Source organism: Hakea prostrata, chromosome 5 (genome assembly GCF_041222555.1).
Source record: "Hakea prostrata isolate BN-2017 chromosome 5, UWA_Hpros_2, whole genome shotgun sequence".
Classification (NCBI taxonomy): domain Eukaryota; kingdom Viridiplantae; phylum Streptophyta; class Magnoliopsida; order Proteales; family Proteaceae; genus Hakea; species Hakea prostrata.
Genome location: NC_142604.1, coordinates 2661158 through 2680341, shown reverse-complemented (window position 1 = coordinate 2680341; position 19184 = coordinate 2661158). Strand labels below are relative to the sequence as shown.

Sequence of the window (19184 nt, the reverse complement as noted above, 5' to 3'; positions counted from 1 at the left end):
TTTTTATTTTTACTTTAATTAAAAATACACACGACACAATATAATCAGAGAAATTACTTTCAACTTGTCTTAGCTTTCTTTACTAGATTTCTTGTAATTATCCCTTAATTTTATATCAATTTTTTATTTTATTTTTTATAGGTAAAACCCTTACTTAAATTTTAAGAACAAATTAATATAGACTCGCTGAAATTACAATTAATTATATCTACTATCCAAAAAAGCAATTAATAAAATGGTATTTATTATTGATTTCTTTGAGGATGGTAGATCTAATTAATTGTAGATCTAAGAGATATGAGAAGTACTAATAAACATGATAACCATCTCTATGTGGCATTCTAACAGTTGCGATAGGGAGAATCTGCAGGGTTTACCACAACGCATCAACAGAGAAAGTGGCACCAAATCAGAAGACACATCCATATTCCAAGTTTCCACCATTATATTACCCGAGTGCATATACATATATTCACAAACGCCCATACAGAAGGCGGGAAGAAACAAAGATACATCCTTGCTGATCCATTGATCATCTCTGCTTTGATCAAGAACCTCTATGTACACACTTTCATCGGCAATATGGGTCAATAGACGAAGGGAACCTGGTCTTAGTCCAAATGATTCTGCTGGAACTGAAAGGACAAGGACGCAATGAAACTTCTCTAGCTGTCATGCCCAGTTCTTCTTTCTGGACCGGAGTTGAGAAAGCTTGTCCCTCCACTGAGCTGCATGGTACAAAAGAACAATGCAACCAACGAAGACTCAATAAAAAGCTCCAAATACATGATATCAGCTAGTTTTCCATGTGAAATTAATAACAATGACTTGAAAGATTGACAGTCTTTAAAGACCTAAGTGATCCAGTGCTGCTGGTGGCAAATTTGGAGTTATAAAGTAAATCATTCATTTTCATCTTCAAGAACTAAAATTGGAACAACTATCTTTTGTGTTAGGATTAACAATAATACGATTTTGAGATGACAGAACAGGGCCAACCATGTGCACAGAGGCAGGGCCCTACCAAAGAATGGTTGGGTCCAGGTCCTAATTCATTTTCTGCATAGAGATCAACATCACTCCTCAACACAACTCGAGATGACATGTAACAGCCATGAAATGGAAATATGTGGCCAGTAAATGTCAACAAAACATACCTGCATCTCTGTAACGTTCTTCGACAGCAGCAATTAGCATATTGCGTACAAGATCAAACTCTTTGGCTTCAACACAAGGCTGCCCATCAGGCCTGCAACGTTACTCACATCAGATTTATTTTCTCCAATGAAATCCTACCCATAATTGGCAAACAGAGGAAGCACCAAAAGATACAAGGCAGGCTAGTAATTACTTAGACATTCCACAGGAATGACCAGCTGAAAGTTCTGCAGTCCAAATTAGTGGCATCCGCAAATGCCAATATCCAAATTCAAAGTTATAACTTGATCCTTTTATAGGTTTTCTGAAGGACAACTTGACAGATCTTAATATTTTAGAACAGATAGCGAATGTGCCAGATTTAGGCATTGTATATGGCAACAAAAATGACATCCTTTTTCCTTTTACGTGTGCGCAGGATTAAATATTGATTTAGACAGAACAAAAGGGGCTCCCCAGCAATTTACAAATGTACATGGTAATTCTACAGTAAATGCAAGCTTTTGTTCTCGTAACATTCCCAATTTTTTACCTGTCCAGTTGTGTGAACAAGAGGCCATCCGGAAGAAGGGACTGTGCTGCCATCTTTGCAGGTTCAACAATCTTCATTCCATCACTGGATGCCAAGTATTTATTAACTTGTATGGGCACCTGCATTAGATCAAGAAAATCAGCCCTAAGGAGTAGAAAGAAAAAGTAAATGCATGCACAAGCTTTTGGGTACCCAAAGATAGTAAATTCCGAAAAGTTAAAGGCATGGGATGGACCCATTGAACAAGCTTAATGCATGAGACCTGACAGGGATAGAGAAATTGACTTCGGATTTAAGAAGAGGATGATACAACTCAATTTTTGGGATCCAAAGCACTTGAACTCAACAAGGCAGAGTAGATATAAAAATGAAAAATGAACTCTACTAACACCCCTGTGGTATCTACTTACTGCTCTCGACTTCAATATTTGTACATGTATGGCATCAATGCAGGTACAACAACAATGTTGAAACATACATTTGGTCTACTAAGTAAATTAGTTTGCTTGCTTGGGATTAGCTATGTCACATCGACTGGTTATTAAATCGAATGGGGATGAGAAAGAGAAATATTGACCCTACAATAATGTAACAGCATTGCGAAGGCCTGACAATAATATGCCACCTCTTTGAAGCAATGGGAAAGATTTTGAAAGCCAACATGCAACCTTCTAATTTGGGACTATGGTTTGGTGCAGTTAGGATTAGAGTTGAGAATTCTTTTTCTTGTTGGGTTGCCTTGAATGTCGATGAGAAAGCCCTGCAATTATATTTTATTCTAAAGGGACTCTATAACATTGATCATGGTTGGGTCGTAGATAATGTTCCTTTCTTTATTCTGATTTAAAATCACTTCTTCCTTGGTTGTTGCATCCTTTTTTTATATTTTTTATATCTGTTCTTTACTTTCTTGAATGTGCTGCTCATCTCCATTAGTCCACAGTATGATCTTTGCATTACTTCATTCGATCTTTTCTTTAGTTGCCTTTAATATGTCTTAAATCCAGGTTCTCATGAAACAACTTGGATTCCCATAAAATCGTCACCTTAAAGAGTACAGCTAAGAATTGAAGCGTAGGTAAAGTTCCAGGGTAATCACCTCAATAAGTATGGTAAGACATGCAAGGGTGAAAAAAAGGGAAATTATCAGGATTAGTTTTGAAAGATATAGCAGCAGTAGGTTTGCCAATCCAACACAGACACTGAGTTTCGTTTGGGTCCTGTGGAGGCTAGAATGAAAAATGGCAATTTAATTTTGATGAATTTCATGTGTATTTTAAGTCTATGAGAAGAACAGAAGGCTTAAAGGCAAAACAGAAGAATCTGTGAAACAGAAAGTAGTAGCGTCAGCAGCAGCAGCAGTAGCAGAAGGGGAGTACATAGAAAGTCAGAGACCAAGTTTAGATTATCCATGGTAAGAAGAAAAGTGTGAACTAACGAAAAGAATTGGTGCTGGGATTGTGATCTGATTTGTAGTTTGACAAGATGGAGAAAATAAAATAAAATTTAGCCCCTGGACGGTATTGGTAATCTTTTTTAGGTCAACATACTATTGGTAATCCATGATAACATAAATAATAGAAACAAGTCAAAACAATAGCTGAACCCAAAGTAGTTACCCCTATGATCACTTACTGAAAAACTAAATGAATTGCACACAAGATAGAACTAACATATAAGAAAACAAACAAGACCCATGTCTGCCCTCCAAATTCCAAGGAGCAAATTTGAGAAGTGCTACTACACAGAGTCCCACTGGAATAGCTTCTAACAAATACTAGAAAAAACTGAAGAGGGAAATGCAAGAGTGCTTCCTATATATGCTAGTAAGATTCCAATATGAGCTCCAAACAAGCCTAAGAATAATATTGGAATTTTTATTCATCAGTGAATTACAGTCACATCATTATTTCATCAACCAATTGAGTTCTTCGATCAAGAACCAGTAAGAAAAAACAGTTCTCTTGTCTGCAGAAGCTATTAAAAATATACCAAATCCATAATCTCTATCATTTAATCTGCAAGGTCATCGGACTTCTATTTAGCCTATTAACCTAGCTTATTTTAGCATATTTTCTCCAATCCCTAATTTCCCCCCCCCCCCCCCCAATTATTCTTGGGGTCTAGATAATTCAGACCACTTTTTACCCTTTTAAGTATTCTTACTTTCTCCCATTCCTAAATTTTTTCTTGCATTAACCTTGGGTCTAGAGAACCCCAACCATTTGATCCTTTAGATTATTCTAACCTATCGTGTTTTTGCAGCACTCATTCTACAGAAACAATAAAAATTATCCATGGTTTTACGATACTAATAAATGGCTGCCAGTCTATGTTGATATCAACAGTCAAATACATCATGAACATGAAACAATAAAATTAAATAAAAGATCATTCATGCATCTTGGAATACCAAATGATTACCTGGCATCTTACTGCAATATTAATGGCATCTGATGGTCGGAGGTCAAAGCTGACACATTCTGTTTCCTCGCCATCCTGCAGATTCATCCGAAATATTGTCAACCAGCTGTTACTCCAAACCAGTTAAAAAACACAGGAAGGTTAAGTAAATGCCTTTGTAAGGTACAACTGAGCAAAATATGCCTCCTGAACTCTCTTGGTAACTCGAACAAGTTTTACCTGTAGGTGGCAATATAACAATGAAAACCCGAAATGACATCCTTATATTGGTTTTCATGCTGCAATGATAAAAGTGAATCAAGAAAAAATAACCAACATACCGTGTATCCCATCTTCTCAATCATTTCCTTCGCTACTTGGTATATAGTGGGCCTAACCTGTGGGTACAATTATATACCATTGATTCTTAAGGGAAGGAAGAAAAAAAAAAGATTTCAAGATACTAGAAGGTTTCAACTTATTATGATCAGAAGTAATCACAAGACTGCAAAAGAATAAGTAGACATACAACTCGGACTTTGCGAACTGCAGCCATGAGCAGAGCACTAGGCATCTCCACTATAATCAAACAAAAACCAACAATCATTAAAATGCCAACCTTTGCAGATGTAACTTCAGGCATACAGAAAAAAAAATCTAACAATTATAAGCAGGTCACATCCAAAGACAGATACATACGGACAATTATTGGAAGAAGAAGATCACTCCCATCCTCCATCTTCAGTACCATAGCAGGATGTGGAGCATAATCTGGTAGATGACCACCTTGAGGATTGTTATGGACACACCTTAAAATCCGACCATCTCGCATTTTTATCTTGAAACCCTCTGGGGCACTTCTTACCTCAACTACATAAATGTGGGTAAAAAAAATCAGCTTACGGTGCATTAACCCTCCAGAAAACAAACAGCAACACTCAAAAGGAAAGCATACCGGCTTCAACCACACTAGAGTTTACATAGTCTTCATCATTCTCGTTGAAATTCCCCGCCATGCTGCCATTTCCATTTGAAGAAGAACTGAAACAGCATTGTATGTTCCAGCACTTGTCAACATGACCTTGTTGGAAAAATGTGCTGACCTTAACCCCATATCTGCATTTTCCTTTAAAACCCCAGAATGCGTTTCTTAAAACCCTAGCCTGCACGAGAGGCCCATTCACTGGTAGAGAACAAACCCCAATTTGCTTTGAACGAGCTGCAGGGCAAACAAGTGGACCTTGTAGAGATCCCATCTCCACGTTTCCTACTACACAAAGTTAAATGATAAGTTCGTATAATAGTACAGAATGCGCAATAGATATTCTAGAACAACATCGACACATGCAGATAGCGAATCAATAGACACCTTTCAACTTCAACGGTGTTGAGAAGTGGGGTTGATAGAGTGCTGCAAGGACAGGAAGACTCAGAGCATTGAAAACAGATCATCTAAATGAAATCAAGAAGTCAAATGACGCCTCAAAACTTAAATTGGACACGATGGTATCATCGGGATGCCCCTAAGGCCTTAACACTGTGATCAGTTGGTAAGGACGCTTCACGCCGATGCGAGAAATATCAACTTGTTGATGTATTTGTCTCGGATAGCTCAACAATGTCTGCTAAATTGGTTGAAAAATGAAGATATGAAGCATCTACCAGTTTTAACTTCGTAGCAAGTCAACACCGATTGAATAACTACATAACAATTGTAGCACAGCGATGCAGAGAGGAAGAAATAATTTTTTTAAAAAAATAATTTCGCGGAACTACAAAACGACTATCCAAGATAAAACAGGCAATTCAGTGTTTATAGTGCATCTAACATCGAAGTACCACAATAAAAGCACGCACTGAACTTTTAACAAACGAACAAGCGTCCAATGTAATCGCAGTTTCGCATTATAGATAGCCGAGATCATTAAATTTGACTCGAAATAGTTACGCTTACGATCATCATCAAAGAAAAGCAACAAACCTTAAATGTCAAGACCTGCTAAAGCTACTAAACTCTGGAAATTGCAAGCCCACCGCTCTTCGTCGAGGATCGCCGGAACAACTAACAAATTTCTAGTTGGCCATTTGCAGGGAAAACAGTGGAATCATCACAGGGGAAAAAGCTTCAAGTGGAAGAAATGTTCTTGAGAGCTCGCGGACTGGAATGAAGGGCTGGAAAAAAGTTATAAATAGAATTATTTATAGATTGAGAACACAATATTAGTATTTAAAAAGAATTTAATTTTCCGTCTTAAAAAAAGGAAAATCAGAATTTTTCAGAGGAAAAGAAGCCGAGAAACAAGCCAAGAGAGACTAACCGCCACAGTAGATGAGGATAAAGCAATGGAGGCGAAGATATTATTACACGTGGTTTATTTTGTCTTTCTTGGAGGTTATCGACTTTAGTAACCAAACAAAAATTAGTTTTAAGTTTTACAAGCATGATGCTCCATATTTCCTTGAAAATACATATTTACCCTTTTCCTAACACGGTTTTGGGGAATTTGTCTGGGCTGTTTTGGACCATTCAGGTAAGATCACTTCTAACGGAGGTTTCGGTAAGTACACTTCACCGATACGCCAGAAGTGACGTGTCACTTTTAAAGGGCCTGTTGATTTTATTCAAAGCAATATCTAAACGCCAGCTGTCACTGCATAATTCCACCTTTATTATTGGTCCAAGAGCGGAACGGCCCAAACGGTCCTTTTTTTTGGTAATTTTCTTTAGGGAAAATCTATTACGTTTATGGTATTTAAATTTTTTTTTGCTTGGTAAGTTTATAAAAAAAAATTATATCATTATGAATTACAGTTTTGAAAACATTTGCCTATTATTTATTTTCATGCTTTTTATTTCAATATCTATTTGTTGACTAAATTATAAATTTATCAAAAGTTTTTATAATAATTATGACTTCACCCGTAATGTAAGAGTGAAAAACATCTCGGATTGTTTACAAAAAAAAAAAAAAAAAAAAGAAAAAGAAAAACATCTCGGATTTAGATTCTTTTCATATTCATTTACATTAGTTTTTAAACGAAACACAAATTTGAAAAAGAAAAATTTAATTGATGTATTCAATTGAAGTTAGAACACTTAGAATTAAAAATGCATGATACAAATTGACAAGGAATCTAGATCCATGACCCCGCAATGAAAAATATCTTGTATTACATTATTATATTTGAAAAAATTCTTGAGATTGTAAGGCACGCAAGAGAGCATGGATACATATATCTAAGGGGGACAATAACGATGATAGATTTGTTATCCAAATAAGAAGGCATAATGAGATATTGCATAATTTTATTTTTTTTGACCTTCTTAGAAAAATCTTTTAGATTTGATGGTCAACATTCTTGTATATAAGATATTGAGAATAATTTTTAAAAGTAAAATAGTGGGTATAAATGTCATTTTTAATTAAAAACTAACTCCTCAATCCCAATTTATTTTCTCCTCTTTTCGCTCTCATCTTTTTTTCCTATTTATATTCTTCTCTTTCTATAAACATGGGTTAAAGAAAATTTTTGAAGAAAAATTCTTATTAGGTATTCAAAATGTAATTCATATATTTTTTGTATTTTTGTTTCAATTTTCCTATATTTTGTCCGGAAAAAAATATCATTATTAATAATACCTATTTTTAAAAAAATATATGTGGGCCTACTATTTAATAAAATAAAATAATTCAGAGTTGAGATGCCCAATGGGTCGGCCCACACAATATTTGTGATGAAAAAACATTAGTGCTTCCCTAATGAAAAGGTTATTTGGACGTTTATTCTTCGTCATCTCAATGTTGAATCCTGGTTCCGGCTCTGATTAAAAGTGCTAAAGTATAAAAGACACTTTGTACAACATATTTGGGCTCCAATCAAGATGCCCGTGATGAAAAACATCTTAAAACCACCAAGAGAACTACTATTATTTAATAAAATCCAATAAATAGATGATCTTAGTGGATCATTTGATTCAAGTGGGCCTTCGATTCCATCGAACATAGATTGAGCATGAGATGACATGAATATGCTTTAAGGAATTATTTTGTTTTCCTTGAGGAAAATCTCCGAAGGCAATATGTCTCCTTCACTAGATACGTACTGTAGTATCTAAAATAATAAATATGTTGAAACCTTAAAACCTTGATATTTTAATTCCATTTTTTTATTTTTTTGTCCATTTTGACAGAAGACGTGCTTCAAGCCTACAGCATCATATAATTTAGTGTAAAATTGTCAAAAATGTGAGAATTGATACCGTTTGGGTCAGCTATATCTGGTCAGATCAAATATTAGTCCTCAAAGAAAGTACATTATTGGGTGTTTATGGATCTTGTTGTAGAGGCCCAAGCCCTTACTTGGCCCAACAGCCGTCGTACGACAGAATATGAATATGGGTTCCAAATTTGGGCCAAAGAGCCGAAGTTAATGTAAGTATAACTTAGTTGTAATATTTAATAAATGGTACTTTTACCCTCCCCCCAAAAAAAAATTGAATGGCAAAACTCTATCAATGAGTCCTACGATTGCTGTTGGAGCTGAACTTTCACATAGGTTCTCAAGAAATGAGAACTTGTTAACAATTGGATGCAAGGCAAATATAAATCCATTGACCAAGATGACATTCGGACCAGTCATGATGGAAGAGCGAGCGGCCTTATCCAGTACTGGTGACAGGGCAAGTTCATCATCACGATTAGCATTGAAGTAGACATCACAAACATATAGGGGATTGCTAAGATTTGAGTCAGTTTGGCTAACATATTAGCTATCTATCTAAGTCACTATATAGTGTAACCTATTTATCCTAAATGAGGAGGTTGCTTTATTGTGTTACTTATATAAGAGGTAATGTTTCTTTGCCTTTATATGTAAGCCCTTATGGTCACTAATCAATGAAATGCAATGGAAAAATCATTTACCTCATATTGAGTTGATTTGGACCTTGAAGAGTCCTTTATCTATAGCCTTGAAGAGCTACTCGTCATTTTGAAGAACGACACTCCTATCCTTATCTTTTATTTTCTATTTGGTTTATCCTTCATACTGATCCTAGTGATCTTCGGTTTGCATCCTTTAATATTAGAGCTAGTGTTGCTGTCATTTGTTTGCTGTCGGATGCACGTAATAGAGCTTGTTTAACGTGTTGGTTTGAGACAAACTGAAATGTGAGCTCCTTCTCTTGGTAGTGCCATACATAGATACTAGAAGAGTTCTATTATTGGTGGTTTGGAAGAACCCACAAAGCCGCCTTGAAGATTTGCTGGTAGGGTCCTTGAAGAGTCGCCCTCACACCTGTCTCTAACTTCTTTCATTATCTAGCTTCAAATGATGGCTCAAGTTTGGGGACAAATTCTTTTTCAAGTTGGGAGAATGATGCAATCTGGCATTGACATTACCCAACCTTGGAAAGCAAAGGAGTTTGATCAGGAGAGCCATGGACAAATATGATAATTCTTACCTATTTAATCAGGAAAGCCTTTATATGTAAGCCCTTGTCGCCACTTATCAATGGAATGCAATGGAAGAATCATTTCATATTGACTTGATTTGGACCTTGAAGAGCCTTTTATCTATAGCCTTGAAAAGCTACTCGTCATCTTGAAGAATGACGCCCCTATCCTTAACTTTTCTTTTCTATTTGGTTTATCCTTCATACTAACCTAGCGATCCTAGGTGTGTATCCTTAATTCTAGGATTGCATCACAAACATTCCGATCTCTCACTTTTGTCTTGATTTGTTTGCCACAATTTTTTAAGAAGCTAGTTTTTGAAGAGATTGAGGATTCATGGCATCTTAATTCTTTTAGAACCCAAAGAGTTTGTTTGATTCATGAAATCCGAAAATTGCATAATTAACATAGACTATTTGAAATTATGAGTCTACTCAAGAAACTAAAGAGAGAGCCATGCATTATTCTCATTAGGATTAGCACAACATAACTTGTTTTGTAATGGGGTTCTAATTATAATTATTGATGAATATAAATGTTACAAATTAGGATAATTAATGGATCAAATTTGGTCTATCTTGGAAGTTTTTACAAGATGAACAAATTTGCTCCACTAAAGGATACTTGTGACCATATTAATTGCTGCTTAGAGTGTAACACAAAGAAAGATACTGAAGGTTCACAGCTAGCCGTGCAAGGAGAAGGCATGCATGGAGGAACAACAATGTCATTCAAGCATGTTCCATTGCAAATGCCTCCATTAGCTGAAGTTTGGAGGTGGCCAAAGACCTCCAATGTCATCAGTCACGTAGGATGTGCATGAGAGTGGCACCAAGCAGAGTCCCCGGCTTCTAAGATCTCGCGTTGGTTCTTCATTTCTTTCTTCCTCGTTTGATCCCTGTTGTTTGTTTTGTTAATATACATACATAGACAAGCAATTCAAGACAGCCTAACCAGATGGCTCTCCTTAGGTTATCTTAATGAGACATTTACCTACAAAATTTTAGTCCCACACAATTAAAGAAACCCTAAATAAAATAAAATGAAATATTTGAACTAGTAGCTTTATATTAGGGGGTGGAGTACTACATACTCTATTAGAAAGAGTCTGAATCCATGACATCTTCATGCACTAAGAGGCATTGGTCATTGTTAACTGAGCAATCCTTTAATGGTAGCGAATTAACGGGCTCGCTTTGAGATTTGTTGAACACTTGAACCCTAATCACCTACTTCATAGGTCTATGCTACAAAAGTGAGGCATGATTACTAAATAGCCCTCTCTATAGACTCTTAATGCAAGTGTGTAACCTTAGCCAAATTTTAGATTGGAAGGGGGAGAAGGGATTAAAGACTTGAATTCATAGCCTTACCCCGTGCAATGTTGTTCTGCAATTCTTGTTGCGAGATGACTTTAAATAAGGTAGGCTCAACGTCTGCAACATAACAAAACTAAACAACTTAGCTAGCTCTGCATGCACCTTCAGAATTAAGAGGTTAATTTATTTCTTTCAGAAATTTGCAGGAACACGTAGAGTATAATTGTGAAGTGGGAATAAAAATAACAAGGGAATGTTTGGGAAACAGTACCTCAACCTGCTCCTGAAGGAATTTGATGTATCCAATAGCTTCCATTAAGACCGACGCTGTGTCAGTCTGAAATCACCACATTCCAGAATAAACACTTTTTACATTTGCTCCCCAAAACCCCAGAATTTAACGTTAAATATTTGAGCTCCCAATCCTAGAATTACGTTATTCGATGCGAAGTTATGGGGCTAAAACTTGTAAATTGTAACATGAGCAGCGACTGGTATTTTAGACTGCGAACTACGCAGTGATTTATTAATTCTACGGATGTTTTGTGTACCTTGTTTTATATTTTAGTTGAAGATGTCGAAGAGTTGCAGAAGATGATCACATTACCTTCCCAAAAGGTGCCACTAATTGCTGGAGAGCTGCAATTCTGTCTCCAAGTTTCTCTTTTCTAACCTGGTATTGATAGCAGTTCAAAATTCATACAAAGTGAAAATGAAGTAAAATGTGGACACAAAGTGAGATGTTTGGCTGTAATTTCATGCACCTTAAAGGGTGGGAAAGAAGAGCGTGATTCGACCCGGCCCTTCTTGTTGGTTGCTCCATGAGATGCCCTCGCCTCTTGAAAACTACTTGGTCTCTTTGTTTCTGCAACTCCATTCGTGAAGGATGATGTCTTTAAGATAGAAAACCAAACGGTAAAGAGTGAGATAAGTTAGTGTCCTGAACTGATAATCAAAGGGAAGCCCATATCTAAATGCAATAATGTAAAAAGTGAGATAAGATTTCCTAAAGTACATGCATATCATGATAAAGCTGAAGATCATAGATACCACTTCTTTGGCAAAAGGAGGGCAAAAAAGAGAAAGAGAAAAGGATGCTTGCTTTTTGTTTGAAAGAAGTTGAACTGAATAAGCAATCAATGATTCCTGGAGAGGTAATCAGAAGGTTGAAGTTGCAGAACAAGTTAATTAAATTAGCTACTACAAAATGATCAGTATTATTCAAATTTATAGCTGCAATTTATTCCACTTAGTATTAAGAAGCACATATCAGTTCATGAGATTGCAAAGGAAAGAAGAAAGGGAAGATTTAATGACACTGTACATGAATTGTTAATTAATTTGGAGCAACAAATCAACATACTCTTATCCATCAATTTAACACAACAACAGATCGATTGAAATAATTGCTAGTTTTACTTTCATTAGTGATGGTGATAATCATTGTTACTGTCATGAAAAATGTTGAGTTGCTGTTTATCAGTATCACTGACTAGGAGTCCTGATAATCATGGTATCACCAACTATGGTTGATTCAGGTCTTCTGAGTGTTCAGTAACATTGCTAAGATTGGAAGAGATAGAAATGACAAATCTCCATTTGTATCTGATTTTGGATTATTACTTCCATGTTCAAAGTGGGGCACCACCATTACAGTGAGAGAAAATAAATGAAAATTGGTCATCAATACACAGTCATTGATGTGATGAAGAAGTGTATACTCACTTTGTTGAGGTTGCTTGAGGATAGGCTACTATTATTTTGTGAAAGCTGGCTGAAACTCCCACCAAATTTTGTGGAGTTCAACAGATCCAAGGCTTGCAAGTTGATACTCAAGGAACTCGAGAATGTCGACGGCAATGGATTCAGGTCCGGCGACATAGCAGTTGGAAGAAGGTGGTTAAAGTTTCCTCCAAAATTGATACAACTTTGAGCGTTTAAGTATAGGTCTCCAGCTGAGAGCTGTACTGGTCCAATGCCTGGGCAACCTGATGACAAGTTTCTAAACAAGATCTTCCCATCTAGTCCATGGAAATCTTGTTGCTCACCCTTGATATACCTACTGGAAGGCAAATGAAATTCTTCCAGATTTGATGGATTATTTATTGAATCACTAAATTTGGATAATGAATCTGACAACTCCTCCTTGATTTTTGGCAGTTGGAGGTGATGGGCAGAGTGGTTTGTGAAGCTCCCTTCGTTGCTAGCCCAATTAAACCCTATTTCCTGAACCATAGAAGCGTTGAGAGGAGACTCTAGACTGCTATCGTGTCGTCTTGAATCCCTTGGGTTTGAGAGAAGTACTTCAGTGCCATTCAGATTGAAGTCACCATCATTCCTGCATAGTAATCAGTTCCAAGCAGTAGTTGTAATGAAAAAACAATCCCATTTTAGAAAACCTTACAAACATATGGAGCAGCAAGTAGTAATGAAAATATATATGCGTACGAAACTATGTGCATCCTTCTAGTCAATGAGAACCCAAGAAGTGAATCCCATATTCAAGGTCTTTTGGAAGAAAAGAGTTTGAAAAATCAGGTCAAAAAGAAAAGGGAAGGGAACAAGAAAGAGAAAAAAAAAAAAAAAGATTCCAAATTCTAGTAATTATTCCTCAACCGAAAAATTCATACTTCTAACTTCTAAGCTAAAAGAAAGCCTGCTGCAATATCCATATGAAGCATCTTCATGTTGTTTCGGGGAGGGGGGAGAGAGAGAGAGAGAGAGAGAGAGAGAGAGAGAGAGAGAGAGAGTGTATGTTAATGAACTTACAAACTGAGACTTGAGTTCCAAGGATGGGTGCTGCTAACTCCATAGAAAGATGCGGTTGATAAAGAAGAAGACCCAAGAAGCTCTTCTTGGAGCTGATGATGGTGGTGATGCAGATTTAGATTTGCAGACTCCATGGATATTTTTTTAAGGGATTGAAAATCCCAAGATGACAAGTTAAAATTAAGATTTAACTAGTTCTTAGGTATCTCCCACTCAAATCGGATCAAGGAACAGTTCAGGTGACACCCACAAACCCTTCTAGCTTTTAGAAACCCTTTTTTACTGGAGTTTCTTCTTTACTCTTTCTTCTCCACTTAAAGAAATCATGTAAAGAAAGAAACCTTGAATTTAAGAGGATAGAAAGGCTGGAGGAGGAGAGAGAGTGAAGAAAAGAAAGCTGATAACCCCCTCAAACAAAAAAAGGAAGAAAAAAAAACCTCTTTCTTCCGTCTTCTGTTCCTTCTACCTTTTTCTTTTCAGGCTACCTTTCTGTAACTCTGCAATTATAGATAGAAAATCCTCTCTCTCTCTCTCTCTCCCTCCCTCCCTCCCCTCTCTCTCTATCTATCCCTCCCCTCAGAGTTTTCTTTTTTCAATTGAGGCTATTGATGCTCATTGCAATTACAGGCAGATGATTATACTTGCTCAAATGCGATTATTAAAATTCTGCCTTCAATCCCAAGGTTTTCAATGAAGTTCTGAGGTAAGGAATGATAACAGTCATATATTCTCTCTCTTCTTTCTCTCTTTCTTGCCCATAATACACTGAAAGGCTTTGTGTTATCCGTATATAGTACTCTCTGGGATCTAAAGGTACGATTTACTATACTCAGTTTAAGAGGAATGTTTTGTATGTACACTTTGCACCTACGTGTTCCAGTTCCACTAAGATGAGGGGCCATGGCAAGGCCAAAGCTCTTGGGACTCATGACCCACCTTACAAATGCACAGTTTCATGACTTTAGGAATGCAGAGACTTGATCAGTCATTTTCCTTAGAAATTTAATCATAGATCCTGATCCAAGCATGCCTGTAACGAACTGGAAACTATCGGAATCTAATCACTCATGGCGCAGAGACCTGCACTGGAATAACATTATATCTCTACTTTTTTTGCATGTTGACAGAACAGAAGGTGGGGTAAAACAGATGACCCATATGAGGAATGTAACTCTGAATATTTACTTATCACGTAGAAACAAAGAAAACGAATGGTATCATCATGAAATTTTTGCTGAAGTATGATTTCTTCATTCTAGATCTGATCTTTCTTTCATTTTTTATTTATTTATTTTTACAGGCTAGGGTGTTGTTTTATTAGAAGGCATTTTCATCTTTGTTATTCTCATTACAACTCCCAGCAGTTCTCTCAATTATATCCGTTGGTGGGGGAACAAAAAAACTGAAACCCTAGAAAATAGAGATAAATGAATTACACTTGTATCTAAAGAAGGTTCTCTCTTTCTCTTCGCCCCTCCCCCGGGGCCCCCTCCCTCTTCCTTGTGCAATATTTGTAGCCTACAGGTTTTACTCAGCAGGTCCTATCAAATCACAGGTCCCAGCCAAGTTGAGTTGATCACATATTGTGTTGATTACCTGGGTGGTATATATCAACTAACATAAAAGACCCAGCTAATGAAATATCTGAGGATCATTCAGCATGTAAAGATTTTGAGTTCTTTGTGAACAAAGAGGCATTCTTTAATTAAATTCTGAAGTTCAAATGCAATTACGTAAGGGTAAGCTAACCATGAACACCCGTAGCCTTTATAACGTGATCATCTGCATATAACACCGATTCTAGGGTTCTTATATCGAGGATTTTGCCATACTTGGTATGAGAAACTAGATTTAGAATATTATTTTAAATAGGGGGATTAACAAAGGCCCTGGATCTGCAGACACAGTGGAGACATGGACATAACTAACAGTTGGGACGTGTGAGCTCCTTCTTGAAGAACCATCAACATGCATGCACATTTGATAAGACTAATAATGGTTAAAATTGCTTATTTGGGTAGTTATGAAAATTAAGATCCAGTGTGTCTGTCCACTCTAAAATCCTCTTGCTCGTTTCTTCCTCTTTCTTCCTTTCTTAACTTTCAATACTATCCGATCCAACGTTTTAAATGTCAAAAATGATCATGTTCAAATCATAGAAAAGAGCCCAACTGAAGAATCTTTTTTCCATTATGCAAAGGGCGAATAGATGTATGAGTCCTACAGCTAACAGAATACAACCGAACAAGATTCATGCATGAACGGCATGTTTAGAGTCAAGACTTGAAGATAGAGAGAGAGAGAGAGAGAGAGAGAAGGGGAACTCTGGGCGGTGGTACCAAATAAATAATGAGGTGAAGGTGTCCATGGTGAAAAGAAGAGCCCCACCAGTTAAACGTCAGAGGAAAGAGTGATGGGGAAGACTGGGAAGAGTATGGGCACTTTCGCCTTTGCCTTTAGCTTTTCTTTCTCTACTCTTTCAGCGTGCAGAGCCATCTCTCTCTCTTTTATTTTATCAAGTTTTTTATTTCTTGTTCCTCTTCAAAATTTCTCAAAGTACTGATTTCTTTTATAAGGAATATTAAAAAAGTTTGAATTCTTTCCTTTCCCAGCCTTGCTACCTTCCAGAGAATACAGTTGCAAGGTGGGATCATGGGTCTGTGGATCGGTTCTTTCCAACTCTTTAGTGTTATCTGCATAAGATTTTCATGTAGCTCTTCTGGGTGTTTTGCTTTTAATTTCTGCATCAATGAAGATTATATAGAGATTCATATGGTTAGGTATTACCCGAATTCATGGTGACATGGAGCTTGTTCTACCCTCGTTATTTTTTCAACTTTGTAGACAATATATAAACGATAAAGACCAACCTTGCAAAAAGAAAAAAAACATCTTTTTCCATTGAAGGATACCAAAATTAGTTGCACATAGCAACGACTTAAGTGTCAAACAATATTCAGCTCATAAAAGTTAAATTGTAGATAATCATGGACTACACTGACCCATAAAAAAGAAGAACTAAGAATGTTTAGTTCTTTATTTTTTTATCTTGTAGGTCTAATTGATCGATAGAAGGATTGCTGAGTTCTTCATGTTTACCATAATATAATTTTCTAGAACTGTGATTAAATGTACATGTGAAATGACTATATTAAAAGAGCAAATAAGAAAAACAACTACTTTTCACTAAGTTTATTTTAACAAAGAGCAAAATCCCCTTAGATAAACAACTTTCTGTCATTATTCTGATCAACATATTTGATTTCAATTTGGATTTTGTGAAGAAGAGGGACCTGGCTTTCTTGCTAGGCATGTAGGCCAACTCCTCACTTGTTCTTATAGAAAAGGGAATGGATATTATATGCTCCTCTTTATTGTACCAGTTGATTTTGTTAGCAACCTAAAGGTAGCAAACTTAGGGGATTCTTGCAGATGTTTGGGACCTTCACTCATACTATTTTCAGGTTCAAGGATTGAAAAGAAGATAAAGAGAAATAAAGGATGGAGCGGAGGGGAGTGCATTTTTTGAATTCTGAACTAGTTGCACTTTTCCTTGAATAGAATATAAAATAAAGGATTTTCACAAAGTCTTTTGCCCCTCCCCTTTAATTCTTCTTATACCCCAACCAGTTCAAATACTAACGGATTTATAAACTATCACATGAAATCTAAAAAACAAATGATATTCAATAAGATGATACTAAGTTTGGACCTCATAAGTAACTGATATGTGGTAGCACAATCTACATTTGGATTGGTTTTTCTAATTGCTTTAATTTATCCTTAACCTAAAAACACATCAAATTAATAAATGCTTTCTAATAGTAGTTTGATGGGAAACAACTCCTCCCCACCAATGATAAGTAAAATAGTTTAGTTGTACTAATGACAATGGCACAATCCTTCTTTCCCACAAATGAGAAGTAAAATGTATTAACTATAGTAATGACAAGGACACTATCCTCTCCCTCATAAAGGCTAATGGAATTGGTGTTTCTCTTGTACCTTAGAAAAATTTTAGAACAAAAACCAATAGCTTAAACATACTAAATATTAAGGGGTCATGCTAAATTTGTTTTCAATTCATCATTCTCAATTATAAGCTTGGGGTGTGAAAGAGTTCTTACCATCTATTAGTTTGCTAAAAGACAATCTTTACAAAGAACACTCTTACATATGAGGAGGTACAATGACTATGCTAGGTACAATACTTATTGTAGATAATTCAATTTTAAAACTTGAATTTAAAAAATCTCTAATAAGGAAAATTAGTTAATTTCCTTTTGATATCCACCTAGGAGAAATGGTACATGGGAGCATGATGATGTGTGCTTTCTTTATTTCTTTAATTCTTTCACTGTGGGTGGCTGTAGTCATGACATTAGAGATTCCACTTTTAAAGTTAGAGAGTTGATTTTTTTTTTTTGGGGGTCAAAAGCAAGAAAGTTGATTTAAGACGCATCTATTGTGAACATTGCACGTGGAACTTGTCCCATCTAATTATCCCATTAACGATGACATCAATAAAATTTTGATTTCTTCTTTAGTAATTTTTTTGAAATGAAATGACAGGTCACCATTCTGGCCTGTCCATGAACGGAAACTAGGATTAGGGCATGTTCTAATGATTCTATTCAATTTCTCATCAATTTTGAATGATTTTATTACAATCTAGCTAGATGAGTATCGACTAAGACCTATCTATATCCCAAATCTTAACTTTTAATCACCCAAGAAGGGTGAAAGAAGGTAAAGTGAAATGTCTCAAATTCTAATATTTTACACATAAATATCCACCTATCGAACGAAGGAGAGAAAAGCACATAAATATCCAATGGTTGCAAGGGTATAGGTTTTCTAAGATTTTTTTTATTGAAGAGGGGAGGGGTTGAAGGAAACAATTGTTTGGGTGAATATCTAAAATGCCATTTGTTGGTTCTTAACTTGAAATTTTGTTATTAACTTTAAAACTTTGAATTACTCAACCCTTGCATAAATATCATATTAGAAAGTAGATAGATAGATAAGAAAGAAGAGAAGGGAAAGAGGTCCCTTTTTTGGGTTATCAAAAAAAAAGGGGAAGAGTTAGTAGGCCATTAAACATAAACATTGTCATCCCCAGCCTCTTTGTGTAGGCCAATAATAATACAGTGTCCCTTGTTGGTTGCAATGTTGCATTATAAGTTTTCAGAAACCTCAAAACCCCTTATATTACCAGCCAGCAAAGTATCATTGAGGACTTTTGGGTCCATCACCATCATCATGACATAGAAATAGACCTTACTTTTGTGATGTAGTAGCCAGTCAACCCTAGGGTCAAACACCTCTTTAATCTCATTTCTGATTGCTGGCTTTTCAATCAAAACAAAAACCCTTTTGAAAATTCTTCTCACTAATCCAAATGATGGTTGAAAAGATATATTAAATTAATACTGACATAAAATGATAAAACATGTTCTTTCACTTCTTTTTAGGAGAAGAGAGAAGGGATTGAGTCATTGAGAAGGTTCCACAAGTAAACTAAACCAGACTACTACTCCATATTAT

At 36.0% G+C, this 19184-nt stretch overlaps 2 protein-coding genes across 4 annotated transcripts; both read right to left on the bottom strand.

The window, feature by feature from the left end:
• Positions 1–348: 348 nt before the first annotated feature.
• On the bottom strand, positions 349–6298 carry LOC149014387 (bifunctional nuclease 2-like). Of its 3 annotated transcripts, none has more exons than XM_089156897.1 (10): positions 5463–6029; positions 5049–5363; positions 4793–4963; positions 4623–4672; positions 4435–4491; positions 4268–4333; positions 4115–4189; positions 1691–1809; positions 1158–1249; positions 349–728 (listed from the first exon to the last, which is right to left on the bottom strand). In XM_089156897.1, the coding sequence occupies exons 2-10, from the start codon at positions 5347–5349 to the stop codon at positions 673–675; spliced, it is 987 nt and encodes a 328-aa protein (XP_089013023.1). In that variant the 5' UTR covers positions 5350–5363; positions 5463–6029; the 3' UTR covers positions 349–672. The 3 variants fall into 3 exon arrangements, with proteins under 3 accessions (XP_089013023.1, XP_089013020.1, XP_089013022.1); XM_089156894.1 differs by lacking the exon at positions 5463–6029 and adding an exon at positions 6075–6298 and having other exon boundaries at positions 350–728; XM_089156896.1 differs by lacking the exon at positions 5463–6029 and adding an exon at positions 6075–6298 and having other exon boundaries at positions 350–728; positions 5049–5360.
• A 3388-nt stretch (positions 6299–9686) lies between these two features.
• Positions 9687–14172, bottom strand: LOC149014386 (basic helix-loop-helix (bHLH) DNA-binding superfamily protein). The gene is made up of 7 exons (XM_089157142.1): positions 13638–14172; positions 12594–13206; positions 11633–11761; positions 11476–11541; positions 11140–11205; positions 10923–10985; positions 9687–10447 (listed from the first exon to the last, which is right to left on the bottom strand). The coding sequence occupies exons 1-7, from the start codon at positions 13769–13771 to the stop codon at positions 10310–10312; spliced, it is 1209 nt and encodes a 402-aa protein (XP_089013268.1). The 5' UTR covers positions 13772–14172; the 3' UTR covers positions 9687–10309.
• Positions 14173–19184: the final 5012 nt, after the last annotated feature.